The following is a 22448-nucleotide window of genomic DNA, read 5'->3' as shown; positions in this document are numbered from 1 at the left end:
GAGTACTGAGAGATTTACCCAGGGTCACCCAGTCAGTATATATTGAAGGAAGGATTTGAACCTGGGTCTTGCTGGCTTAAGGCCAGCTCTCTACCCACTGTGTTATGTTATCTCTATAATAAAGAGTTAAAAAAAAAAAGGTCAGGGAGGGGAGAAGGGAGAGAAGCAATTCAGCGAAATTAACTCTCCTATCAGCCTGGTCTGAGAGTATGGATGGTGTTCCACATCTGTAGTTCTTCACCCCAACAAAGAAGGGAGGGAGGTGTGTTCTTCAGGACCAAGCTTGAGCAGTATAATCATACAGTGTTTGGTTTTTTGTGTTTTTTTAATCTACTTTGTTCTCATGATGTATAAAATTTTCCATCATTCTGCTTATTTCATTTTGTATGAGTTCCTCAGTCTTCCTCTGCATCTGTATTTTTCATATTTGTTTCTTATAGGACAGTAAAATTCTATTATGTTTGTATACCACAATTTATTTTTTATTCTAAGCCAAACTTTTATAAAGTCCAGTATATTTATGGCCTCTACTTTTTTACTATCCACTCACTTCTTACTTACATCTGACTTCTGTCCCCAACAGTCTATAGAAATTGTTTTAAGATCCCCAACGAATGGCCTCTTTGCTTCCAAATCCAGTGGCTTTCTTCTCAGTCTCTTTCCTTCTTCACCTTAATTTTAGTGCACCATTTTTGACATCATGACCTATATTGACTTCCTGCAATTTTCTCATCCCTTGCCAATGTCCATGCCAATGCAATGTCGTGATTATCCCCCTACTATTTTTCTGTCTCCCTCGCTAGATCCTCACCCTTCACCTGCTCATTAACGATTCTGTTCAGGGCCTTCTTTTCTTTTTATACTCCCTCCCCTTGGTCACTTTGCCCACTTCTGTGGTTCCATTGATCTCCTTTCTGAAGATATTTGTGGATGTTTAGTCATTTCAGTCATGCCTTAATCTTTGCGACCCTATTTGGGGTTTTCTTGGCAAGGATACTGGAGTGGTTTGTCCTTTCCTTCTCTAGATCATTTTATAAATGAGGAAACTGAGGCAAATAGGGTTAAGTGACTTGCCCAGGGTCACACTGGTAATCAGTATATGAACTCAGGAAGATGAGTGGACACTGTGCCACCTCGCTGCCTTTTTCTGAAGATAGATCCCAAATTACGTCTTTACCCCACAATCTTTCTCCTGAACTCCATATATCTGTTATTTATCAGGATATTTGAGGATCTCTGGGGCTTCAAATTTAACGTGTCCAAAACTAAGTTATATTCCTTCCCCCACCCTCAAAGTCTTCTCTTCCTTATTTGTTGACTTCTTTTTATGCAGACAGCCAGGCTTATGAGCTCAGAGACATCTTTGATTTCTTCCTTTTCTTACCTACCAGGTACCATCGAACATCAAGTGCCTTTGACTCCACATTTGCTTACCACTCCATATTTTCCACAAAAATAAGTATGACATACTTCACTAAGTGGTTTTCTAGAATGTAGTTGAATTATAGCCAGAATATTTTTCTGATCTGTTCCACCTATTAATGTATGTTATCATTCACATCTCACTCTTCACTCTTCACTTCTGTTTCTACTGAAACCACCCAAGCTCAGGCCCTTTTTACCCAGAGAATTATACCAACTGTGCTTGTCTCTACTTCCTCTGCTTTCCAATCCATCCTTTATGCCACTGTCTATTTAATCCAGTTAATGATCTGTTTTGATCTGGTCACTTTTCTAAAAAATTCCATAATTCACCAGAATAATAGAATTTTAGTGAGAAGAAACCTCAGGAACCATTTAGTCCAACCCTGCCCCAAAACAAATCTCCCTTCCATCACACTTGACCAGTAGTCATCCAGCCTCTAGTTGGAGACTTCCAATAACGGGGAACCCAGAACCTCTCAAGGAAGGAAGCTCATTTTACTTTTGGACAACTCCAATAATTAGGAAGTTTTTTCTTGAGCATTAAGCCAAAATTTGCCTCCTTGTGTCTTCTACCCGTGCTCCGGGTTGTGTCCTGAGGCCAAGAAGAATTCAATTTAATTCCTCTTGACTGACCTCCAGATACTTGAAGGTAACTGTCACGTGCACCTAAATACTCCCAGTTTCTTCATGGCATGAACTTAAAAACTCTCACTATTTGAGTTACTTCTGGACACTCTCCACCTTATTAATGCTCTTCTTAAACATTGGCACCCAGAATCAAATCCATTACTCTAGGAGTGTTCTGACCAGAGCAGACTGTGGAGACTACCTCCAGTCTTTTCCTGGAAGTTCTTCCTCTTTTAATGAAGCCTGAGATTACATTCACTTTTCAGGCTGGTACATCACCCTTCTGATTTATATTGAGTATGCAGCCCATTAAAATTCTCAAATCCTTTAAGACCAGCTCCCATCTATTGATGCCTGTATTTCTGAAGATCACTTTTGGAAAAGAAATGTAAGAGTTTACATTTGTTCCTCCTGCATTTCATCTTATTAGATTCAGCCCAATGCTTGGAGCCTGTTGAATTAATTATCTTTGATTCCTGCCTCAGTTATCTCTTCTCACTTTGTATCATCTGCAGATTGGATAGGCAGGAACCGTCTGTGTCTTTATCCAGATCATTGATAGGAATGTTAACTAGCACAAAGGAGCTCCATGGGATAGTGGATAGCATCCTGGACTTGGAATCAGGAAGCCTCTCCTCAAATCCTGCCTCAGACACTTCCTAGCTGTGTGTGATCCTAGTCAAGTCATTTACCTTCTCCTGGATTCAATTTCTCCATAATGGAGGTAATAATAGCACTTACTTCTCCACGATGTTGTGAAGATCAAACAAGATAACACTGTATGCACAACACTTAGCAGACTGTGAAGCACTTCTGTGCAGGTGCTAGCTGCTATTGTTATTACTATTATCTTAGCACAGGGCCAAATGCAGATTTCCCAAGTGTACCTCACTGCCAAGATGATATTGAACTCTTCTATTCTGGCTATGCATCCAATTCCAAAATCCATATAATTGCATTACTGTCTGTCCCAGGGGTGGGGAACCTGTGGCCTTGAGGCTACATGTGGGTGGCCCTGTAGGTCATCAAGTATGGCCCTTTGACTGAATCCAAACTTCACGGAACAAATCCCTTTAATAAAAAGAATTTGTTCTGTAAAACTGGGATTCAGTCAAGAGGCCACACCCAAGGACCTGGAAGGATAGACTCTATCCCATATCACCCCATGTTTTCCATAAAAATAATTATGACATGCTTTATTAAATGATTTTCTAAAATGTAGGTGAACTATACCTAGAATATTCTTCTGTTCTGTTCATTTAGTAAACTTGTCAAAAAAAGGAAATAAGTTAGTCTGGCATGATTTATTCATGATGAAGTCAGGCTGGCTTTTGTATCAACCACTTCCTTTCCTAGGTGTTCACTCAGCTCTTTAATGATTCATTCTAGAATTTTCCCAAAATTGAAGTCGAGCTCACTAGCCTGTAGTTTTCAGGCTCTATTTGTTCTCTCCCCTTTTCTGAACAATTTCTTTGCTTACCAAATTAAGGATGGCATTTAAAGCCCTCTAATTTACCCTTCCAGACATATTTCATACTACTTTCCTTCATGTATTTTATTTAATAGCTATTCTTCTCCTGTGGCTTACTATGTTTTTATCCATCTCCTATCATCCCCATTCCTAACATGGACTCCCTCCTCCATTCAAGTCTCTGTCTTTATCCATTTCCTATCATCCCCATCCCTAGCATGGACTCCCTTCCCCCTTTCTCCATTCAGGTCTCTCCTTTGTACAATGCCAAGCACAGGCATCATCCATCTTCAACATGATTCATCTATTGGCTTTTCCTGCTGTCTCCCCACCCTATCCTCCCCCAACTAAAAGTGTTCATAAGCCTAGAACTGCAATGAAAATCAGAGATGATTTAGTCCAGCTCAGTCATTTTATAGATGAAGAAACAGGCCTGGAGAGGTTAAGTTGAATTGCTCAAGGGTACCAGGCTAGTCAGTGGCAAGGCTGGTTTTTAACTCAGATTTCTGAATTCAAGGTTCTTTCCTACTTTGTCACCGCTGATCTTTCTCTTCTCAGATTTCTTGTAGCACTTTACCTGGTCTTGCCTTTCACATTGAACCTGATCTCGCACCTGTTTCGTGGTTTAGCCCAGAAAACTTTGCACATGGGAGGTACTTAATTAATACATGTTTCTTAAAATGAATGAAACTGAGTAACTCTTTGCTTTCTTAAGTGTACCTTGGAGTAGGAGTCCTGTTTGCTAAATTATGAAAGGAAAAGTTACTTAATGAATAACTCAAATTATCTCACCAGCGGCACACTGTGAGACCTTTGACTCAGTCACTATTTGTTCTGTAAGCAGCGTCAGAGAGGTAGCCTCGGTGAATGAAGCCCATTATTTAGACAACAGTGTGCATGAACAGTCAGTGTAAGCTGTAGGAAAACTTCCAGAGGCCACTCATGAAGCACACTTAGCTCTCTTCCAGTAAGAACAATCTACTGGAAAACCCAGAAATGTTCCTTCAAGAGGGGTGGAAAGGACAGATAACAGTATAGGGAACTCCCAGTGAGAAAACTCCCTCTCCCCGCACCTGCTTTGTAATTTTCTTGGAGCAGTGAGAGGTTAAGTAACTTGTCTAGTGTCATAGAACCAGTTATGTGTTAAGAGATGGGACTTGAACCCATGTCTTTCTAGTTCTAAGCTTGGTTCTCTACGACTCCAAGCTGCCTTTCTAGAGGGAAGAGGATTTCATAAATTCATAGAATTTTAAGTCTGGAAAGGATCAACTAGGCCAACCTTCCATTTTTACAGATGGGGAGACTGAAACTTAGAATATCTAAATAACCTACCCAAGTTCATCCATCTAGTTAGTGGCATAGCTGGAACCAGATTCCAGGTCTCCTAATGGTTCTAGCCCAGTGTTCCTTCCAACATACCACAGTGAAACTCACTATGTGTAATATTTCTCGGTAATTTTTTTTAACCTGAAAGGAGTTGTTGTTTTAATGAACATTTCTGTTCATTTTATGCCTGCCAATTTATAATTTTCTCTAAATTTAATATCCCTTTCTAATGACCTGTTCCATTTCAGCTTAATAAATATTTACTTACCCTTGACTTATTTCATAAATACAATGGATAAAGGGGTTAGCCTAGAGTCAGGAAGACTTGAGTTCACATCCCACTAGCTGGGTCACCCTAGGCAAGTCACTTAACCTCTGTCAGCCTCAGTTTTCTCATCTGTAAAACTGGGATAATAATAGCACCCACCTTTCCCTGGTTATGGTGAGAATCAAATGAGATCATATTTGTAAAAGCATGTAGCACAGTGCCAGAAACATAGTAGGCACTTACAAATGCTTATTCTCTTCCCTTCCTTCCTTCTAATGACACCCTGTTGCCTTTTGGATCAAGCATAAACTCCTCCATCTTTTAAAATCTTTCAGGATTTGACCCCAACTTACCGTTCCGGGCTTATTGTATATTACTCCTCATTCTACACTCTGCTGTGGAGGCAGCCTAGCTTTCTTGCTTTGTCTCCCACACATTACACTGCTGCTTCCTTTTAAAACTCAGCTTACATTTAACTTTTTTTTTTTTGCTTTTTGGTGAGGCAATCGGGGTTAAGTGACTTGCCCAGGGTCACACAGCTAGTACATTACTTTTCATCATGAAACCTTTCCTGCCTCCCTCCCAGTGTCTAGTGCCCTTCCCTGGCCCATTGCCTTGTATTTATTGTGTCAAGAGTCTGTATTTCTTATAGATAAACATATTGTCTCCCTGATAGAATATAAACTTCTTCTTCTTCTTTTTTTTTTTTTTTTGCTAAGCAGTAGGGTTAAGTGACTTGCCCAGGGTCACACAGCTAGTAAGTCAAGTGTCTGAGGCCGGATTTGAACTCAGCTCCTCCTGACTCCAGGTCCTGTGCTCTATCCACTGCACCACCTAGCTGCCCCCGAACATAAGCTTTTTGAGGGCAGGGGCTGTTTAATTTTTTCATTATCTCCAGCATTACAGAAGGCTACCTGTTGATGAAGTTGTTCGTTGTTTGCAGTCAAAACTGTATTCATTGTGGTTATTTATTTATTATTATTATTTTTTTTTAACAATTTAAATAATGTTTTTCATCTTGGCTTCTGATAGTAAATTTGTGATGGTACCTGAAAAGTGAAGGTGAAATATTATTTTGTGTTTCCCAAAATGCTAGCTAGACTTATTATTTCTTCAAATTCTTTCTATAATTGAATATTGTATACTAAAGCTGCTCTCCAAGCATTTCGTCTTTGGAGGATTTCTCTTTCATGTTATACCTGTGGTATGTTCGCTCCTGGAGTAAGTTCCCCTCTCATATTAAAACGTAGGCATTGCATCATGAATTACAGGGTCCTCCTTCCTTTTAAGCAGAGTTACTACTTTAATTGTAGTGACTCTCAGTAGTATCTCATAATAGCCCAGAAACCAGGTTGTAAAATATTTTGATCTTTATGTAAATTTTTAATGATTAGAGAGGCCTCTTGACTTCCTGGCTTTAGAAGGGCTTGTCTTGCATTCATGTCCTGACATAGGCTCGGAGGTTTTTATGTTGGACAGAGCTGTGTTTTGAGCTCTCTTAGAATTCTTGTTTTCATAGTTGATGCTTACACCCCTCACTTAATAATGATAATAACTAGCATTTGCGTAGCTCTTTAAGGTTTGCGAAATGCCTTATGTGTGTTATTGCATTTGATCCTCACAGTAACCCTGTGAGGTTGAAGCTTTTATTATTCTCGTTTTACAGATAAGGAAACTGAGGCTGAGAGGTTAAGTTAGGGTTCACAGAGCTAGTAAGTATTCAAAGGCTGGATTTGACCTCAGGACTCTGTGATTCCAAAGTTCAGTACTGTATCCATTGGGCCATTAGCTGTTTTACATACACATACACATACATACATACACACACACACACACACACATATATATGTGTGTGTATATATATGTATGTATAAACAAATACATATGAAAATTGGCAGCACTCATACATTTTCCCTTCTACTTGACCCCTTAGATTTTAGTATTTCATTCTAAGTAAGTATTCACAAATCGATTCTGCACATATATTAAAAGGCAAGAAAAAACAAAGAAGTTGGAAAAATTTGGGGTGGTGGTAGAAATTATGCCATGATTTTTAACTGATATATGCATGTATTTGTATGAATATGCTGGGTGGGTGGGTGTGTAGTGTGAAAGGTAGCATAATTTTAAAACTAATTGGTTTGTCATGTATATTTTTAAAAATTAGATTTCATGTAACTCTTCTCTGTTTCATTTCTTGCAGCCCAGCCAAGCCCAAACATGTGGAGCTGAATTTCAAAGCCCCTAAGAATCTTGAGAACTTGGGAAATGATCATAATCCATTTAACCAGCCAGTTCACAAAGGAAATACTGCCAACAAGATTTCCTTATTTGAAAATAAGCGTGCTAATAATAGCCCAAGACACACAGACAACCGGGCTGTGAAGAGTATACCACCCTCAAAGACCTTTGTTGGTAGGGCAAAGCTCAATTTAGGGAAAAAATCCAAGGAAAGTGAGCAACCTGAAAAGAAAGGAAACATGCAAAGCAGTCACCCAAATGGCGGCTTGTTGAAAGAAGCCTCCACAGAAAAGAAGAATATTCCGTCAGAAGAACATATTTTGCCAGCGCCTGCAAATAATGGGGAGACTGTTGATTGTCAGCTGGGCCAAACTGAGAAAGCAGATATTCAGAGAGACTCCACCTGTCCTTTAGCACAAACAGATGCTGCTCAGGTTCCAACTAAGGACCTGGAAATCCTTGGAGAAAACAATTTGAAGACTGTGGACAGTACAGCACTTGTGTTAGAAAGCAAGATTGACCTTGATCAGGATAATAAAGATTCAGCTCAAACAGTCCCATTAAAGCCTCATACAGATGTTTTTGACTCACATCCTATAGTGGAGATTTCTAATGGTCCTTCTATCCAGCAGTCACCATCTGTTTTCACGGCAGCTAGTGGAAATGCCTCTGTCCATTATGATGGGGATACACCCCCAGCTCATGACAGTCCTGGCACTGATGTGAAAGAACTGTTCCAGCCATCCTTGGCATCGGTAGGTCATACGAGTGTGACATGCCTGTCTCGTGTGAAAAGGATAACAAAACAACCCCATCTGAACTTGAAAGAGAAGACAAAGTTGCTGTGTCTACAGAGCAGGATTTATTAAACACAGAAACCTGCAAAAATAAACCACCATCCACAGTCCTCGTCCAGGTTAGGTCTTACATGTTACCCTTGGAAACCGCTCAGGGTCGAGCCCCACATATCATTTTAGGCAGCTCAGAGGTTGAAGAAGTTCGACTGACAAGTTATTATAATGATGAAAATGAAGTAGATTCTTCTCACAGTTGCACTTATGTAAAAGATGGGGTGCCAGACTCTAAGACCACCTCCCCAAAAGTTGTGGAAGGCGGAGGAGAACTGCAGAAAAATCTGGCCTGCACTCTGAGCCGCTGGAATTAGAGAAAACTATGACAATCCAGGCACCAAATAATGACACTAAAATAGTCCAGGCAACTGAGTCAAGTCCTGCCAGCTCCCACTGTGGCAAAGGCAATTTAGAACTTTTACCAAGACCAAGTCAAGTCATCGAAGGTGTTGAGGGCAGTCCTGCCACTGTTCTGAATGTTTCTGTTGGGAGTGATGACACTGCTTTTGATTCTTCTTCCGATATGGAAAAATTCACAGAAATCATCAAAAAGATGGACAGCTCAATTTGTGTGCCCCAGAAGAAAAAGAAGGCCAGGGTACCAAACTCTCCTGCTCCCCACTTTGCCATGCCCCCTATTCATGAAGACAATTTAGAAAAAGTGCTTGATCCCAACGTATTTACTTTTGGGTTGGGGAAAAAAAAAGAAAGCCAACAAATATGTCACCTGGCTTACATCTCCTCCAAGGTCTAGATACAAAATCTAAACTGAGGCCTAAGCGCACCTCCGCAGAACAGAGTATGCTCTTCAAGTCTGTGAACACTCCTAGCAAAAATGAAGTCATGGAATGTCCAGAAACAAATGGAAAGGAGAATAGGGATGTCATAAATGGTGGAATTAAGAGATCTAGGCTAGAAAAGAGTGCTCTTTTCTCTAGCATGTTATCCTCTTCCACTGTACCCCAAGAAAAAGTCTTTTCACCATCAGTGACATCAGTCAACACAATGACTACATCTTTTGGCACCTCTCAGAACAGTTCTCCCTTGCCAAAGTCAGCAGCATCAAAGACTGGTTCTGATGGGGTATCAGGCCTTCCCACTCAGCCCACTGTTTCAGAAAATGAGCTCCACAAACCTCCATCTACCAACTCCTCAAAGATCTTTAACTTTGACTCATCAAGTAAATCACTTTCAGGCTTAAGAAGTCCAAACTACGTGGAAAAATACTTGCAAACAGGTGAAACCAAGAGAGATCCAGATGCACAAAGCAACCTGACATTACCAGAAACTAGACTTCCTGAATTTTCCAAGCTTAAGAACAACAATGGTACAGAAAAGCCTAATCCATTTGAAAGTGCTCTTAAACCACAGATGCCAAACTACGGAAGTAATAATGCGGATTTCATGAGTTATTTAAAACCCAGCCTATATGAACCCAGTATTTCTCTAGCTGGAATGTCTCTGTCAGACACCCCGGTGAGCAAAAACTTTAACTTTCTTGGGGAAAATTGTCATTTATTGTGTAGAGTAACAGATGAATTTATAACAATGATAGCTAACATTTACATAGTGCTTACTAGGTGCCAGGTACTATGCTAAGAACTTTACAGTTATTATCCTATTTGATTCTCACAACAATCCTAGTTGCTATTATTATCCTCATTTTACAGTTGAGGAAACTGAGGCAAATAGAGTTTAAGTGATTGCCCAGAGTCACACAGCTGCTAAGTGACTGAGGCCAGATTTGCACTCAGGTCTTCCTGATTTTAGACCTGATGCTCTGTGATATTTTATCTAACAAGAGGTAGCTCAGAATAGTAGATAGAGCGCTAGCTGGCCTTGAAACCTAATATATAGTCCAATATATTGTCACCTCTAATGTATAGTCAGCTAACTCTCAGTGCTATAGGTAACTTTCTATAATCACTCTAAGACTCTGAGTTTCGGAGAAGCTGCTGAGGTGAATTGATGGGAACTCACTTGGGAGTTCCCTATAGTAATGAAAGTACAGGTCCAGTCCCTATTCCTGTTCATCAAATGAGGGGCAGGGTGCTGGAAAGTGATTATGTACTAGCTCTCTTGGAAGAATAGAGCAGCAGGATGTTATCTGTCTCCCCCACCCCTTCCCCCAGTGGTCTTGCCTTAGGATTCTGAAGAAGCCTAAAGGAAAATGCTTCAACCAGCTATGACCTGAACCCCCTATTCTTTAATATGAGCCTTGTTCTTCATCCCACAAGAAATAGTAAGTGTGTTAATCCTGTCTTCTTGAGAGTGAATCATCTTTTTGTTGAGAGTTAAGATTTCCTTCAGAGGAACAGAACCTCTCATTGAGTAAACACTGAGAAGGGTAGATGTACATTTATAACAGAGCTTTTCCTGCAGATTGTTACAATGATGACTTCCATACATGATTTTTTCTATTTTTTTTTTCTTGGAAGAGCAGTCATCACCCAAATAAGGATTACAGGAGAGTTTTATAGCATTTCCCTTTGTCTTTTCCTACTACATGGAAGCTTTGGTCTTTGTAAACTAATGTTGGCTTTGCCTTAATTGAGGGACTTTGTAAGCAGAAAGATATCGAAGCTTGGTCTTCAAGTTAATGAGTGCAATGAAAGAGAGAAAAAGAATAAAAACTTTACATGGTCAGCTTACCTAGTATGGAAGCATGGGGATTTCTTCTTTGAAGGTGCAAAGCTATTCCTGTGTAACTGGAATATCCAGTCAGTTAAGTCCATAATTTAATCACAGCTCACTCAAGTAAAACACATACCACGTGCAGAACACACTATATTACCCTGCCAGATTTTATAATTTTTTTTTGCAGAAAGAAGAAGAAACTACTAGTGAATGTAACTTTAGTACCTTTATCTGTTTCTTAAAATGTAGAGGTAAATCTTGAGTAATTGTTCAAACCATCAGAAAAAAAAACAGCTTATTCATCATTATTTGCCTTCCCTTGCAAATAGCTTTCAAGAATCATTAGGTTTTCAAATGTTTTCTCTGGACCCCAATTATTTGCATACGTTCTATCCACATTTACCAGAGCTGTAGCTTCTTCTCTTAGTGATGCCCTGTCTTTTCCTGATGTTCTCATTTTACCAAGCTCAGAGAACATGAGCACCTGCTGATAGTCTAGTTTCTATTAAGTTTCTGGAAGATGAAGCTAGAAAGGAGCAGGAGAATGCATTCAGTGGTTTGGGGGTCTTTTCATTGTACATACTCCTTGATTTCCCTTCATTGTAGCATCACAGAGACTCAGGGTTAGGAGGGACTTTAGGGGCCATATAGTCCAGCTTGTACCTGAAAAAGAATCCCCATTACAATGTATCTTTAAGGGCAACATGAGGCCCCTTTAACTAGTCAGCCTCCTCCCTTCCTTGTTGATAAGCACTGGCAGAATCAAAAGACCAGAATCACAGAATTTTAGAATAAGAAGGGTCCTCAGTGACCATCTAGTCCATTTAGGAAGGGGCATCTGATCCAACCTATATCTAAAAAGAAATCCCCACCATAACATCCCTCCAAATGGTCATCCAGTCCCTGCTTTGAACACCTCCAAAGACGGAAAACCCATTGTTTGTTTGGGCAGGTCTAATTGTTGGAAGTTTGTCCTGACTTCTAATCTCAATATGTATTTTTGTAACTTCTTTTCATTTTTTCTTGCTTCTTCCCACTGAGACCAAACATAGAAGATTAACCTCACTTTCACTGATCCCTCTAAATGTTTTTTAAAAATGGCTTCCCATATCATTCCCCTGTAACCTCTCGAGTCTCCTCTTGTAGGATAACTAGGCTAGTAAATGGCCATTATTCCATTTCATGTAAAGCTAAGTTTCAACTGAGCATTGTTTGGCTTATGTCCAACATAAAGTGAGGTTGTATCATGTGGAAGAAGTAGATTAGACTTGTTCTGTTGCATTCTAGAGGGTCAATGGGTGGAAACTGCAGCAGCAGCTTTGGGCTTGGTGTCAGGAGAGATTCCTTAACAATTAGAGTTTTCCCAAATTGGAATGGGCTATGTTGGGGAGAAAGGGGGAAGTGGGTTTATTTTTACCATTCTAGCTGTTTTAATTGGTTGGTTGTTTGTTTCTGTTTTTTGTTTTTGGTTACCACCAATCTTTTTACATCACCTTATCTTTACTCCTCATGCTTTAAAATTAGGCTTATCTTAATACTTCCAGTTCTGCTACTGCTGAGGCTTCCTTACCATCTTTCAACTTCAATCCACACCTCATGGTAATGCATGCCAGGCTGAGAGATCAGATCAAAGGCTTTTTTTCTTTTCTTTTCTCTTTTTTTGAGCAGGACTCCTGGTCAACATTGAAAGTAGTACATGTTTTGCAACATTTTTACATGTATAATTAGTATTTTTATTATTACATGTGTAACTAGTTTTATAGGAACTATCAGAGGATTTTGAAAATTATTATTTCTGTAGTCATTTAATCTATTTTTCAATATTTATTTAATAAATATTTCCAGTGAGGGGGTAGAGGGGTAGCTCACATTATCTATTGCCCATTTTATGAGTGAGGGAGGTAGAGTCTTACCATAGGCAACATCAGTTTTGAACTGGGCTAACCAACATTTTATTACAGTTAGTGGTTGACTTATATGCTGTTAGACTTCATTTAGGAGAAAGAAAGTTATAATTCAGACTGATAGGATAGGAACCTTTAAAACAGCAGTCAGAACTAACTCAGACAATAATAATAATAATTCACATTTATAGAGTTTTGAGGTTTGCAAACAACCTTCCCCAAAATGATCCCGTGAGCTAAAAACACACATAGTTATTATCTCCATTGTACAGAGGTGGAAATGGGGTCTCTAAGAGGTTAAGAGAATTATCCAGGGTCATACAGCTAGTAAATATCCAAGGCAGTATTTGAACCTGTTTCTTGGCTCCAAGTTCCACACTTTTATTACTATACTATGATGGCAATTCCCATTATACAAAGCATCCCAAAAGTCTTAGTGCATTGTTTAGCTATTAAAGCTTTTAAACTGCACCAAGACTTATGGGATGCCTATATTTTCAACATATGTGAAATTCAGTGTTGTTCTGTTTTCAGTACAGTATGGAAACTAAATTATCTCTTCATTTGGTTCTTATCTCATGAGGAGATTCAGCATTCATTCAGCAAAAATAACTGCTTTTTGAGAATATACATCTAATCATTCAGCAAATATTAATTGCCTGCTTAATATATTATACTAGCCTATGTATTGGAGAAAATGCAGAAATAAACAGGACAGAAAGTCAAAGCCTGAATCTGGCACTTCATCTTCTTTTTTTTTCTCTTTAATTTTTTTTAAAAAATCTTTTGTTTTCATATCAGTCATTTCTGTATATAGTCTCTGGTCCAGCCTTAAACCCTTCCTTCTAAAAACCACAAAAACAGTTAAGACAAAATAATTGATACAGAAGCCACTGCGTGTGATAATGTATGCAGCCCTTTGACCAAAAGTTCCCTATCCTCTGCTGAAATGAAGTTAGATTTATTAAGTGGTCTCTAGAATCAAGACTCATAGTCCTTTTTAATGACCTTTTACCTTTGTAGTCATTGGGTATATTATTCTACTGATTTTGTTTATTTTATTCTCTATCAGTTCATCTAGGTCTTCCCATATTTTTCTGAATTCCTCATACCTGTTATTTCTTCTTCCATTACGCTCATGTACCATAGTTTGTTTAGCCATTTCGCAGTCAGCAGACACCTTTCTAATTCCCAGTTATTCATTACCAAAAAAATCTGGCACATAATTTTCTAGTATGAATGAGAAAATGTGTTTCACAGCATTGACAACTACCTGCAGCTAGTCAGATGGAAACATTTTTACCATCCTGTGGTATGAACCCAAAGGCTAGAAACCATGGTATAGATGAAAGAGTATATCTTTAAAATCAGCCTAATTTGCAGTCCTTTATAGAAAAGATAATGTGAAGGGAAAAAAAATGTTATAAAAAATTCTGATCATTTGTCCTGTTTTTTTATTCACCTTATTTCAGATATTTAAAGCAAGTATGCAAAATAAAATCAATCCTCGACCTGGAAAGGTAAGCTATTATTATCTATACCCTGACATGATTAATGGTCTGATAAAGTCAAATGAAACCTGATACCACTGTGACTGTCTTAACAGGTGGTGATATACAGTGAACCCACTTTCTGTGGGAATTGCTTTGAAGTGTTCAGTGACGTCCCTGATTGCACATCTTGGAGCTTGTCACCAGTGATTGTTGTAAAAGTAGTTCGAGGATGGTAAGACAAGATATTTTAAACTCTTCGTGACTGTTTCTATTGTCTTCTTTTTCCCATTTGCCATATCTATAAAACTCCAAGATGGTCGAACCATATGATTTCTAAGTCTCTTCCAATTAAGATATCTCATGCTTTCACAAAATCCCCCTGGCTCTACTTATTCTTCCTGTGATAAGAATAATCATCATAAATGTCATGTCTTTAGAATATATATGGGGTAAAAATGGCTATTCAGTGAATATCTAAGCTCATTTTTGATCAACAAAATAATATTTTATTCATACCCATTTATATATCCCTACGTTGTTTATAATTGGGCCATGCAGTTAAATTACATTTGCCAGGGAAAAAAAATAGGGTTTATCTGGGTTTGTTCTACGTCCAAACACCAAGCTATTATTCAGTCATTTCAGTTGTGACTGACTCTTTGTGACCCCATTTGGGGATTTCTTGCAAAGATACTGGAGTGGTTTGCCATGTCTTTCTCCAACTCATTTTACAGATGAGGAAACTGAGGCAAACAAGATTAAGTGACTTGCCCTGATTCATACCGCTAGTAAAGGTCTGAGGTCAGATTTGAACTCAGGAAGAAGAGTCTTCATGATGCCAGGCCTGAGGCAGTCTGTCCATTGTGCTACCTATCTGCCCTACCAAAGAGATTTGTTTAAAATCTTATTTCACTTGCTATCTTTTCCAAGAAAATTTAGTTTTCATTTTTTAGATCTAATTTTTTTTAAATGAGACTTTAAAGCAACCTTGAGGGAAGGAGAACTTTGCCAGCCTACAAATGTTTTTCCAATCCATTCTCTTTGAGGAAATGTGCAAGTAATTGAATAAAGAAAAGGAATTTTTAAAAGCTCCAACTAATTGTCTGGTATAAATACTCATCTTTTGTTCCTGTTGGTGAGCCTGTTTAAAGCATGACTTCAGTTATTTTCTGATTTGCTTTTTTCCATTTGAAATGGCTAAATATTTCATTTGGTATCTCTTTAATGTATGCAGGTAGTGTCTACGTCTGTTATATTTCAGAAAAATTAATGTGCTTTTCAACATAGTAAGTAGAACTTCATTTAAAAAAATAAGTTTAATTGATGCCTTTTGGTTTTAAGTCATTCATTTTTACAAATGTTCCCTTTTCTCCCCCTTAAGATTAACCCACTGTCCCTGCTTCCTTGTAACAAAGAAAAAGACAACAGAAGCTCTCAGTAGTGTTGCTGCTTTTGAAAATATATACAACATTCTGCCCCAGTTGTACCCTGCTTTTCTGTCACAAGGAAGTATAGATATAACAATCTTTTTTTTTAAATACAATTTTTATATTTGTCAATGGAAATCCATCATATCTCTACCTCACCTGTCCCTTACCCTTGTCCCATATTGAGAAAGAAAGAAAAACAGAAAGCAAAGCCTTTGAAAGAAATATGTATAGTCAGTCAAAACAAATTTCCCTGATCGGACACGTCCAAAAAACCCCTTTCAATGTGTCTCTAAGTCAATCACTTCACTGTCAGCAAATGGGTAGAATGTTTCATCAGTCCTTTGGGATTGTGGTTGATAATTTCATTGATCTGAGTTCTAAAGTCTTTCAGAATTGATTATCTTTACAATAATGTTGTTACTGCATAAATTGTTCTTCTGATCCTGCTTATTTCACTTTGTATCAGTTCGTACAAGTCTTCCCAGGTTCCTCTAAAACCATCCCCTTCAGCATTTTTTTACAGCACAGTAATATTCCATTGCATTCCTATACCATAATACCGTTCCCTAATTGATGGGGCAACCCTGTAGTTTCCAGTTCTTTGCTATTACAAAAAAGGTTGTACATATGAGTCCTTTTTTTGAGGGGAGGGGGGAGTCCTTTTCTTTTTTATTTGATCTTTTGGAGAGTATAGACCTAGTAAGGCTATCAGTGGGTTGAAGGGTTTGTACAGTTTAATAACTTTTGGACATAATTCTAAATTGTTTTCCAGAAGGGTCAGACCTGATCACAGCTCTGCCAACAGTCCATTAATGTACCTGTTTGTCCCACATCCCTTCCAGCATTTATCATTTTCCTTTTTTGTCAGTTTTGCCCATGTGATGGATGTGAATTGGAATGTCATAATTTAAACATAGCTCTCTTAAGGAAAAGCATCATTTTCCTTTGTGCCTGATGTAAGACAATAGACCCTTGTCTAATCACATAGCTAACTACAAGTTTGCAATAACTATGTTTTATATTAAGTTTTTGTTGTTTTTAATATAATTTACATATTTCATTTTCCCTTTTTAACTGTTGAGGTGTTTCCATGTGTTAGTACAGAAAACATCACCAGCATTTCATTTAACAGTGTCACTTATTGTTTTAGCTAGAAATTAATCAGACTTACTTTTCTTGGTTTTTATAAACTAAACGAGAATGTTTCTGAAAAGTGAAGATATCAGAGCCCAACACATAGTATATAAGCTTGCATATACACAAAAGAAGAAAAAGAGCACATAAAAGCTAGCTTTATTTGTCTTCCTGTTAATTGCCGATCTGTATTATCTGGCACATTTCTGCATTTGCAGTGAATTAGTAACTGTACAGTGTTCTCACAGTAACCTTAGTCAGTAAGCCATTTATGAAGCAGCACTGTGTGCCAGCAACTGTTTTAGCTTCTGGATATACAATAAATGAAAGTCTTTGCTCTTGAGGAACTAACATCCTTTAAGGGTGTCCTAATGCACCCCAAGTTCCTGAAATACATTCTGAATCACCAGAAATTAAGTTTTAGCTTCAGCTACATTTTGGTGTCATATATAGGAATGTATTTGTTCTCTTATTTCTTCACTCTTCCAGAGGAAGTTTCTTCTGTCAATTCAGATCAGCAGATGTTCTGTTATTTATACTCTTAGGGAGTTTTTGAGGACCCTCAGAGATTCAGTGACTTCACCAGGGCCACACAATCAGGATATGAACTCAGGTCTTCCTGACTCCGAGGCCAGCCTTCTATCTACTCTATTTATACTGCCTTCTCAATTGTAAATATTATACTGTCCTAACTATTCAAAAGATGCTATCGATGTATGCTGTAATTGCCAGTCTTCCATTATCTAATATAATACATTCCCTGAGGATAACAGAGTACCATATCTTTCTTCTGTAGCTGGATTTTGTATGAAAAACCAAATTTCGAAGGGAACTCAGTTCCCCTTGAAGAGGGAGAATTGGAGCTATGTGATCCCTGGGGAGTAGAAGATATTTTGGCAGAAAGTGAGGAGAACAAATCTGCTAAGCCCCTGGTGATTGGTTCAATTAGACATGTGATTAAGGTAAGTTAGAATAGAATCCAATTTTAAGGAAAATTTCCATGTTAATATTAGCAATTCATATTTACATAGTCCTTTAAGGTTTATATGGCAGTTTGTGTACAACAACCCTGCGAGGTAGACATTGCCTGAATTCTCTCCATTTTTATAGATAAGGAGACTGAGGATCAGACAGTTTAAGTGATTTGCCCAAGGTTACCCAACTAGTAAGTGTCAGGGCCTGAATTCAAAGCCGTATCTTTTTCACCTCCAATTCTAATATACCGTCTACCACTTCATATTATCTTCTATATGGCATAAAAGTAAATGATGAAGTTTTGGACTGTTCTTTTTTTTTTTTTTGGAGGCAGTTGGGATTAAGTGGTTTGCCCAAGGTCACACAGCCAGTAAGTGTCTGAAACCAGATTTGAACTCAAGTCTTCCTGACTCCAGGGCAGGTGCTCTGTCCACTGTGCCACTGAGCTGCCCCTGCTTTGGATTATTCTTGTGAAACTTATGTGTAAATTTTTTTTTATCATTTATATATTCTAATTATTTGTTTAAGGAAAATGAAGGGAACATTTCCATTTCTATTCTAAGTGAATAGACTTTTTTTTCCTAATTCTTAAAATTCTTACCAGTGGTCTATTTATTTTTTTATTCTCCAGAATATTTATTTTTGCAAAAATACTTTGTCTTTAACTGTTCCATGAAAACAGGATTTTGTTGATTTTTTTTTTATTCATGTACTGCTTGAACTTCGGCGATGTCTGGTACTAAGAATGTCAAATATAAATGATCCACAAATAAAATTGGTAATTTAGATTTAAGATTGCTGTAAATTTAAATCTGAAATTTTGAGACCACTTTAGAGATTGAATTTAGAGAGAAATTTAGAGAATTTAGAGAGAAATTTCTTAATCTGTTGAGTAAAATTTCTTGCTCTTTCCTTAGAATTAACCTTAGAATTTATTACAGTTCTCATATCTCATCAGTATATCAGTGGATGTATGATCTTGTCGGTATAGGTTCTAGTAGTTTCTTTACTTTTCGGCAAAGCAATTAATGTTGTCTTTAATTTGGAAAAATAAAAATTCCAAGTCTTGTTGACAGAGATATTTTATGAGTGTCTTGGAAGGTACTTTGTAGGCTAAAGGCGTGTGATTGCCAAAAAGCAAAGACATGGGTTTCTTGGTGAAAGGAAAGCCCCCTTAATGTGGGTTCCTTATGCTCCCCTTCCCATAATCCCAATAGAGCACAGCCCTGAAAAATCTGACCTGCCACCCTGAGATGTATGTGGCATCTTTGACATGGAAGTGAAGCAATTGCTCAGGTTCCATTGATGCACAGATACTAACTGTAGCTTGGACACAGCATTTAAAACAAGAGAGTGAAAGCAGCAAATACTTGCTGGAAATCCTTGTATGTTTTTAATCCTTATTTTAATTAGTTGCTATCGTTTAAAAATGAATTTGTAGATATTAAGTAGATATAATTATGATTACATATGAATATACATATATTTTCCAGGATTACAGAATTAGTCAAATTGACTTGTATACTGAACCAGAAGGATTGGGACTTGTAAATTCCTACTTTGATGACACTGAAGAAATGCAGATGTATGGTGCGATGCAGAAGACGTGTTCTATTAAAGTACACTGGGGCACGTAAGTATTTAATTTTAAGTGCATTCGTGATTAAAAGTGATTGTGTGTGTGTGTGTGTGTGTGTGTGTGTGTGTGTTTTGAAAGGAAGTCCAGTGAAGTAACAAAAATTCATAGCTCTGATTTGTGTTCCCTTTATTTTTAAAATGATTATTGATCAAAGTTGTCATTTGAGAAGATAGAAAATTCTGGAAATTTGGCATATAGTACTCATAAAATATCATAGTTTTTGTATTAGTTCCTTTTATTAATATAATATATTGGAGGAAAGAATTCCTTTTCTTATGTGCTTTCCTTTTTAATTAAAAAAATTAATTACATTTTATTTTTTATACTAAATTAAAACCAAAAAAGGAACATTTCTGTCTACTTAGTGGAATAGAACAAGAGCATTATATGTGAAATCACAAATTTCTATTACATAAATACTTGCTTTAAAAAATATATGTGTATGTGTGTGTATATATATTTATATATGAACATATAAAATTTAAGGTTATTTCCCAAACTGGCTTGCTTCCATATTTTCCTTCTGAACTACCTTCTTTTCTTTGCATTAAAAAATGCTTCAATAACCCTCTTTTCTTCTTTTTTGGTAACATTATTGTTAACTTCTTTCTTTCCTCCTCTCCAAATCCTACCTTCTGCTAAAGACAGACAAAATCCTTGTAGCAAATAAGAAAGAATAATCAAGCAAAACAAATGCAGTTATTTGCCACATCAGAAAATGTGTCTTTCATTCTGTACTTTGATTACATCATCTCTGTGTCATGGGAATGATTATCATCGGACTTTTCCATAAAGAGTAGAATGGTTGAAATCTGAGTATCAGAGACTAGTTTCTAGTGATATGAATACAGAGAGTTCACACAGTTGAAAACAAGGGTCCAGGCCCTCCTCCATACTGTCCCCTCACCCAAAAAAGATAGAATGTGATAGGGGCAAAGGAGAACTAGGCCAAGCACTGGGAGGAGTTTGAGAAGGTAGAGTTCACTTTTACATGTGGATGTGAGTTAGGAAACATTTTCATCCCATAAATAAAAGTTCTTCATATTATACATTTCAGTCAATTAACAGATGTTTATTACATGCCTCCTATGTAAAGCTCAAGAAGCATAGTGATTGGTGAGCTGGCCTCAGAACGAAGGGCAGTTAGGTGGCATAGTAGATAGGGTGTCAGGCCTGGAATCAGGAAGATTCATCTTCCTGAGTTCAAATCTGGCCGCAGATACTTCCTAGCTTTGTGACCCTGGACAAGTCATTTTACCCTGTTTGCCTCAGTTTCCTCATCTGTAAAAAGAGCTGGAGAAGGAAATGGCAAACCACTTCAATATCTTTGCCAAGAAAACCCTAAATGGGGTCATGAAGAGTCAGACACAACTGGAAAACGACTCAGCAACAACGACAATAACTCAGAATAAAGAAGACCTGAGTTCAAATTCTGCTTCTGACATGTACTGGCTATGTGACCCTGAGCATCAGGTGACCTCAGTCCCCTAAGCCTTTCTCTAAGATTGTGAGATGCAAAGCAGTTGGAAATTTACCCTGAAACAGGGAATTTTCCTCACCAGGAATTCTCTACACCAATGAAATCACAGGTCTGGACACCCCCCCCCCCCACACAATGTGATTCACTGTGACAGGAACTGAATTTTCTTTATGAAGAGCAAATAAAACATGACCCTTACTTTTAAGGAGTTTATAACCTAGTCGGTAATTAACTTTGTATGAGACATCTAGGTGGTATCTAGCTGTGTTACCTTGGGCAAGTCATTTAACTGCTGTCTGCCTCAGCTTCCTCAACTGTAAACTGGGGATAATAATAGCCTCTGCCTCCCAGAGTTGTTGTGAGAATCAAATGAGATAATATTTGTAAAGCACTTATCACAGTGCCTGACGCATAGTAGGTGCTATACAAATGCTAACTATTGTAGTAATAACAGAAGCAGCAAATAGTAGTAGTGGGTATGGTAAGATATCCACACAGATAAGTACAGTACCAATAATAATATAAGTAAATAGGAGTAACAGTGTTGAGATCAAAAAAGAGAGAGGTCTCTTTCACTTGGGTAGATCAGAAAAGGCTTTATGGAGGAAGTAGGTATAGTACTATCATTTCAATCCTTAAAAGAAGGATAATGCACCAGCTAGGGTGGTGTGGTATAGAACATTCTGTTTGATGTGATAAGCTAAACTGAGGCTCCCTGAACTACCCTGGCGTGCTGTTATGCCTCTTGCTTGTTGTCCCTCTCGACCCCCAAAGTATACGTATAGCAGAGGCCGGTGTCACCAACATACAAGGACCATACTCTCCAAACCTTTGTTCTTGACATAGGGTATCCTGTGACACACATAACTGCTTAATATTGCTAAGGCAATTTCTACTTCTTTCTAACTGTTCGTTGTATCTGTTTTGAAAAACTGAGAGAACCTTAGTGCGCACTTTGACCAGTTTAAGTTTTTTTGCTCTTACTGACTTAGATAAATAGAATTGGGGCTAATCATTCTCATCCTTGTCATTCATTCATTCATTCATTCATTCATTCATTCCCTAGCTAATGGAACTCCCCTTACCAATGTAGGTTGTCTTTTGCTCTGCAAAAGTCTGAGGGAGTTGCTCTGAGCACTGAGAGGTGAAGTGTCTTATCCAGAGTCACACAGCCAGTCTGAGTCAGGGGCAGGATTTGAATTTAGGTCTCTGATTTATCCACAATTTGAGTTTAGGTCTTTGATTTATCCACAGTGCCACATTGCCTTTCATAAATACATCCCCTGACCATACCAAATCTCCCCTGACTCTGGCAAATATTTAAGGAAAATCTAGATGCCTTTAAATTATTGACAGTTTAGTGGACCTGCTCATTTTGGTTTTTGATTTTTGAGTGGCCTTGCCTGGTGAGAAGTCCCCTTTGTTGTTGGAGATATTATGTTACCATTGAGAGGTAGTTTTCCAAGGTTTGATTGCCCTAGACCAAGCTTTTAAGAAACAAAATTATTAATAGTCTAGCCAGGTTGTCTGGGGGACATTACAATTTA

At 37.9% G+C, this 22448-nt stretch overlaps 1 protein-coding gene across 1 annotated transcript in view; it reads left to right on the top strand.

The window, feature by feature from the left end:
- The window catches only part of CRYBG1 (crystallin beta-gamma domain containing 1), a 274835-nt gene that overhangs the window by 198322 nt on the left and 54065 nt on the right, over window positions 1-22448 (top strand). Inside the window, 8 exon segments of the mRNA XM_020976947.2 lie at window positions 7321-8120; window positions 8123-8479; window positions 8482-8925; window positions 8928-9685; window positions 14223-14270; window positions 14357-14475; window positions 17604-17769; window positions 19276-19415. Coding sequence (XP_020832606.2) covers window positions 7321-8120; window positions 8123-8479; window positions 8482-8925; window positions 8928-9685; window positions 14223-14270; window positions 14357-14475; window positions 17604-17769; window positions 19276-19415 — 2832 coding nt within the window.

This window comes from Phascolarctos cinereus, unplaced genomic scaffold, assembly GCF_003287225.1.
Source record: "Phascolarctos cinereus isolate Bilbo 61053 unplaced genomic scaffold, phaCin_HiC Scaffold_5;HRSCAF=322, whole genome shotgun sequence".
Taxonomy (NCBI): domain Eukaryota; kingdom Metazoa; phylum Chordata; class Mammalia; order Diprotodontia; family Phascolarctidae; genus Phascolarctos; species Phascolarctos cinereus.
The sequence above is the reverse complement of the archived record's forward strand: the minus strand, read 5'-3'. Positions and strand labels throughout refer to the sequence as shown.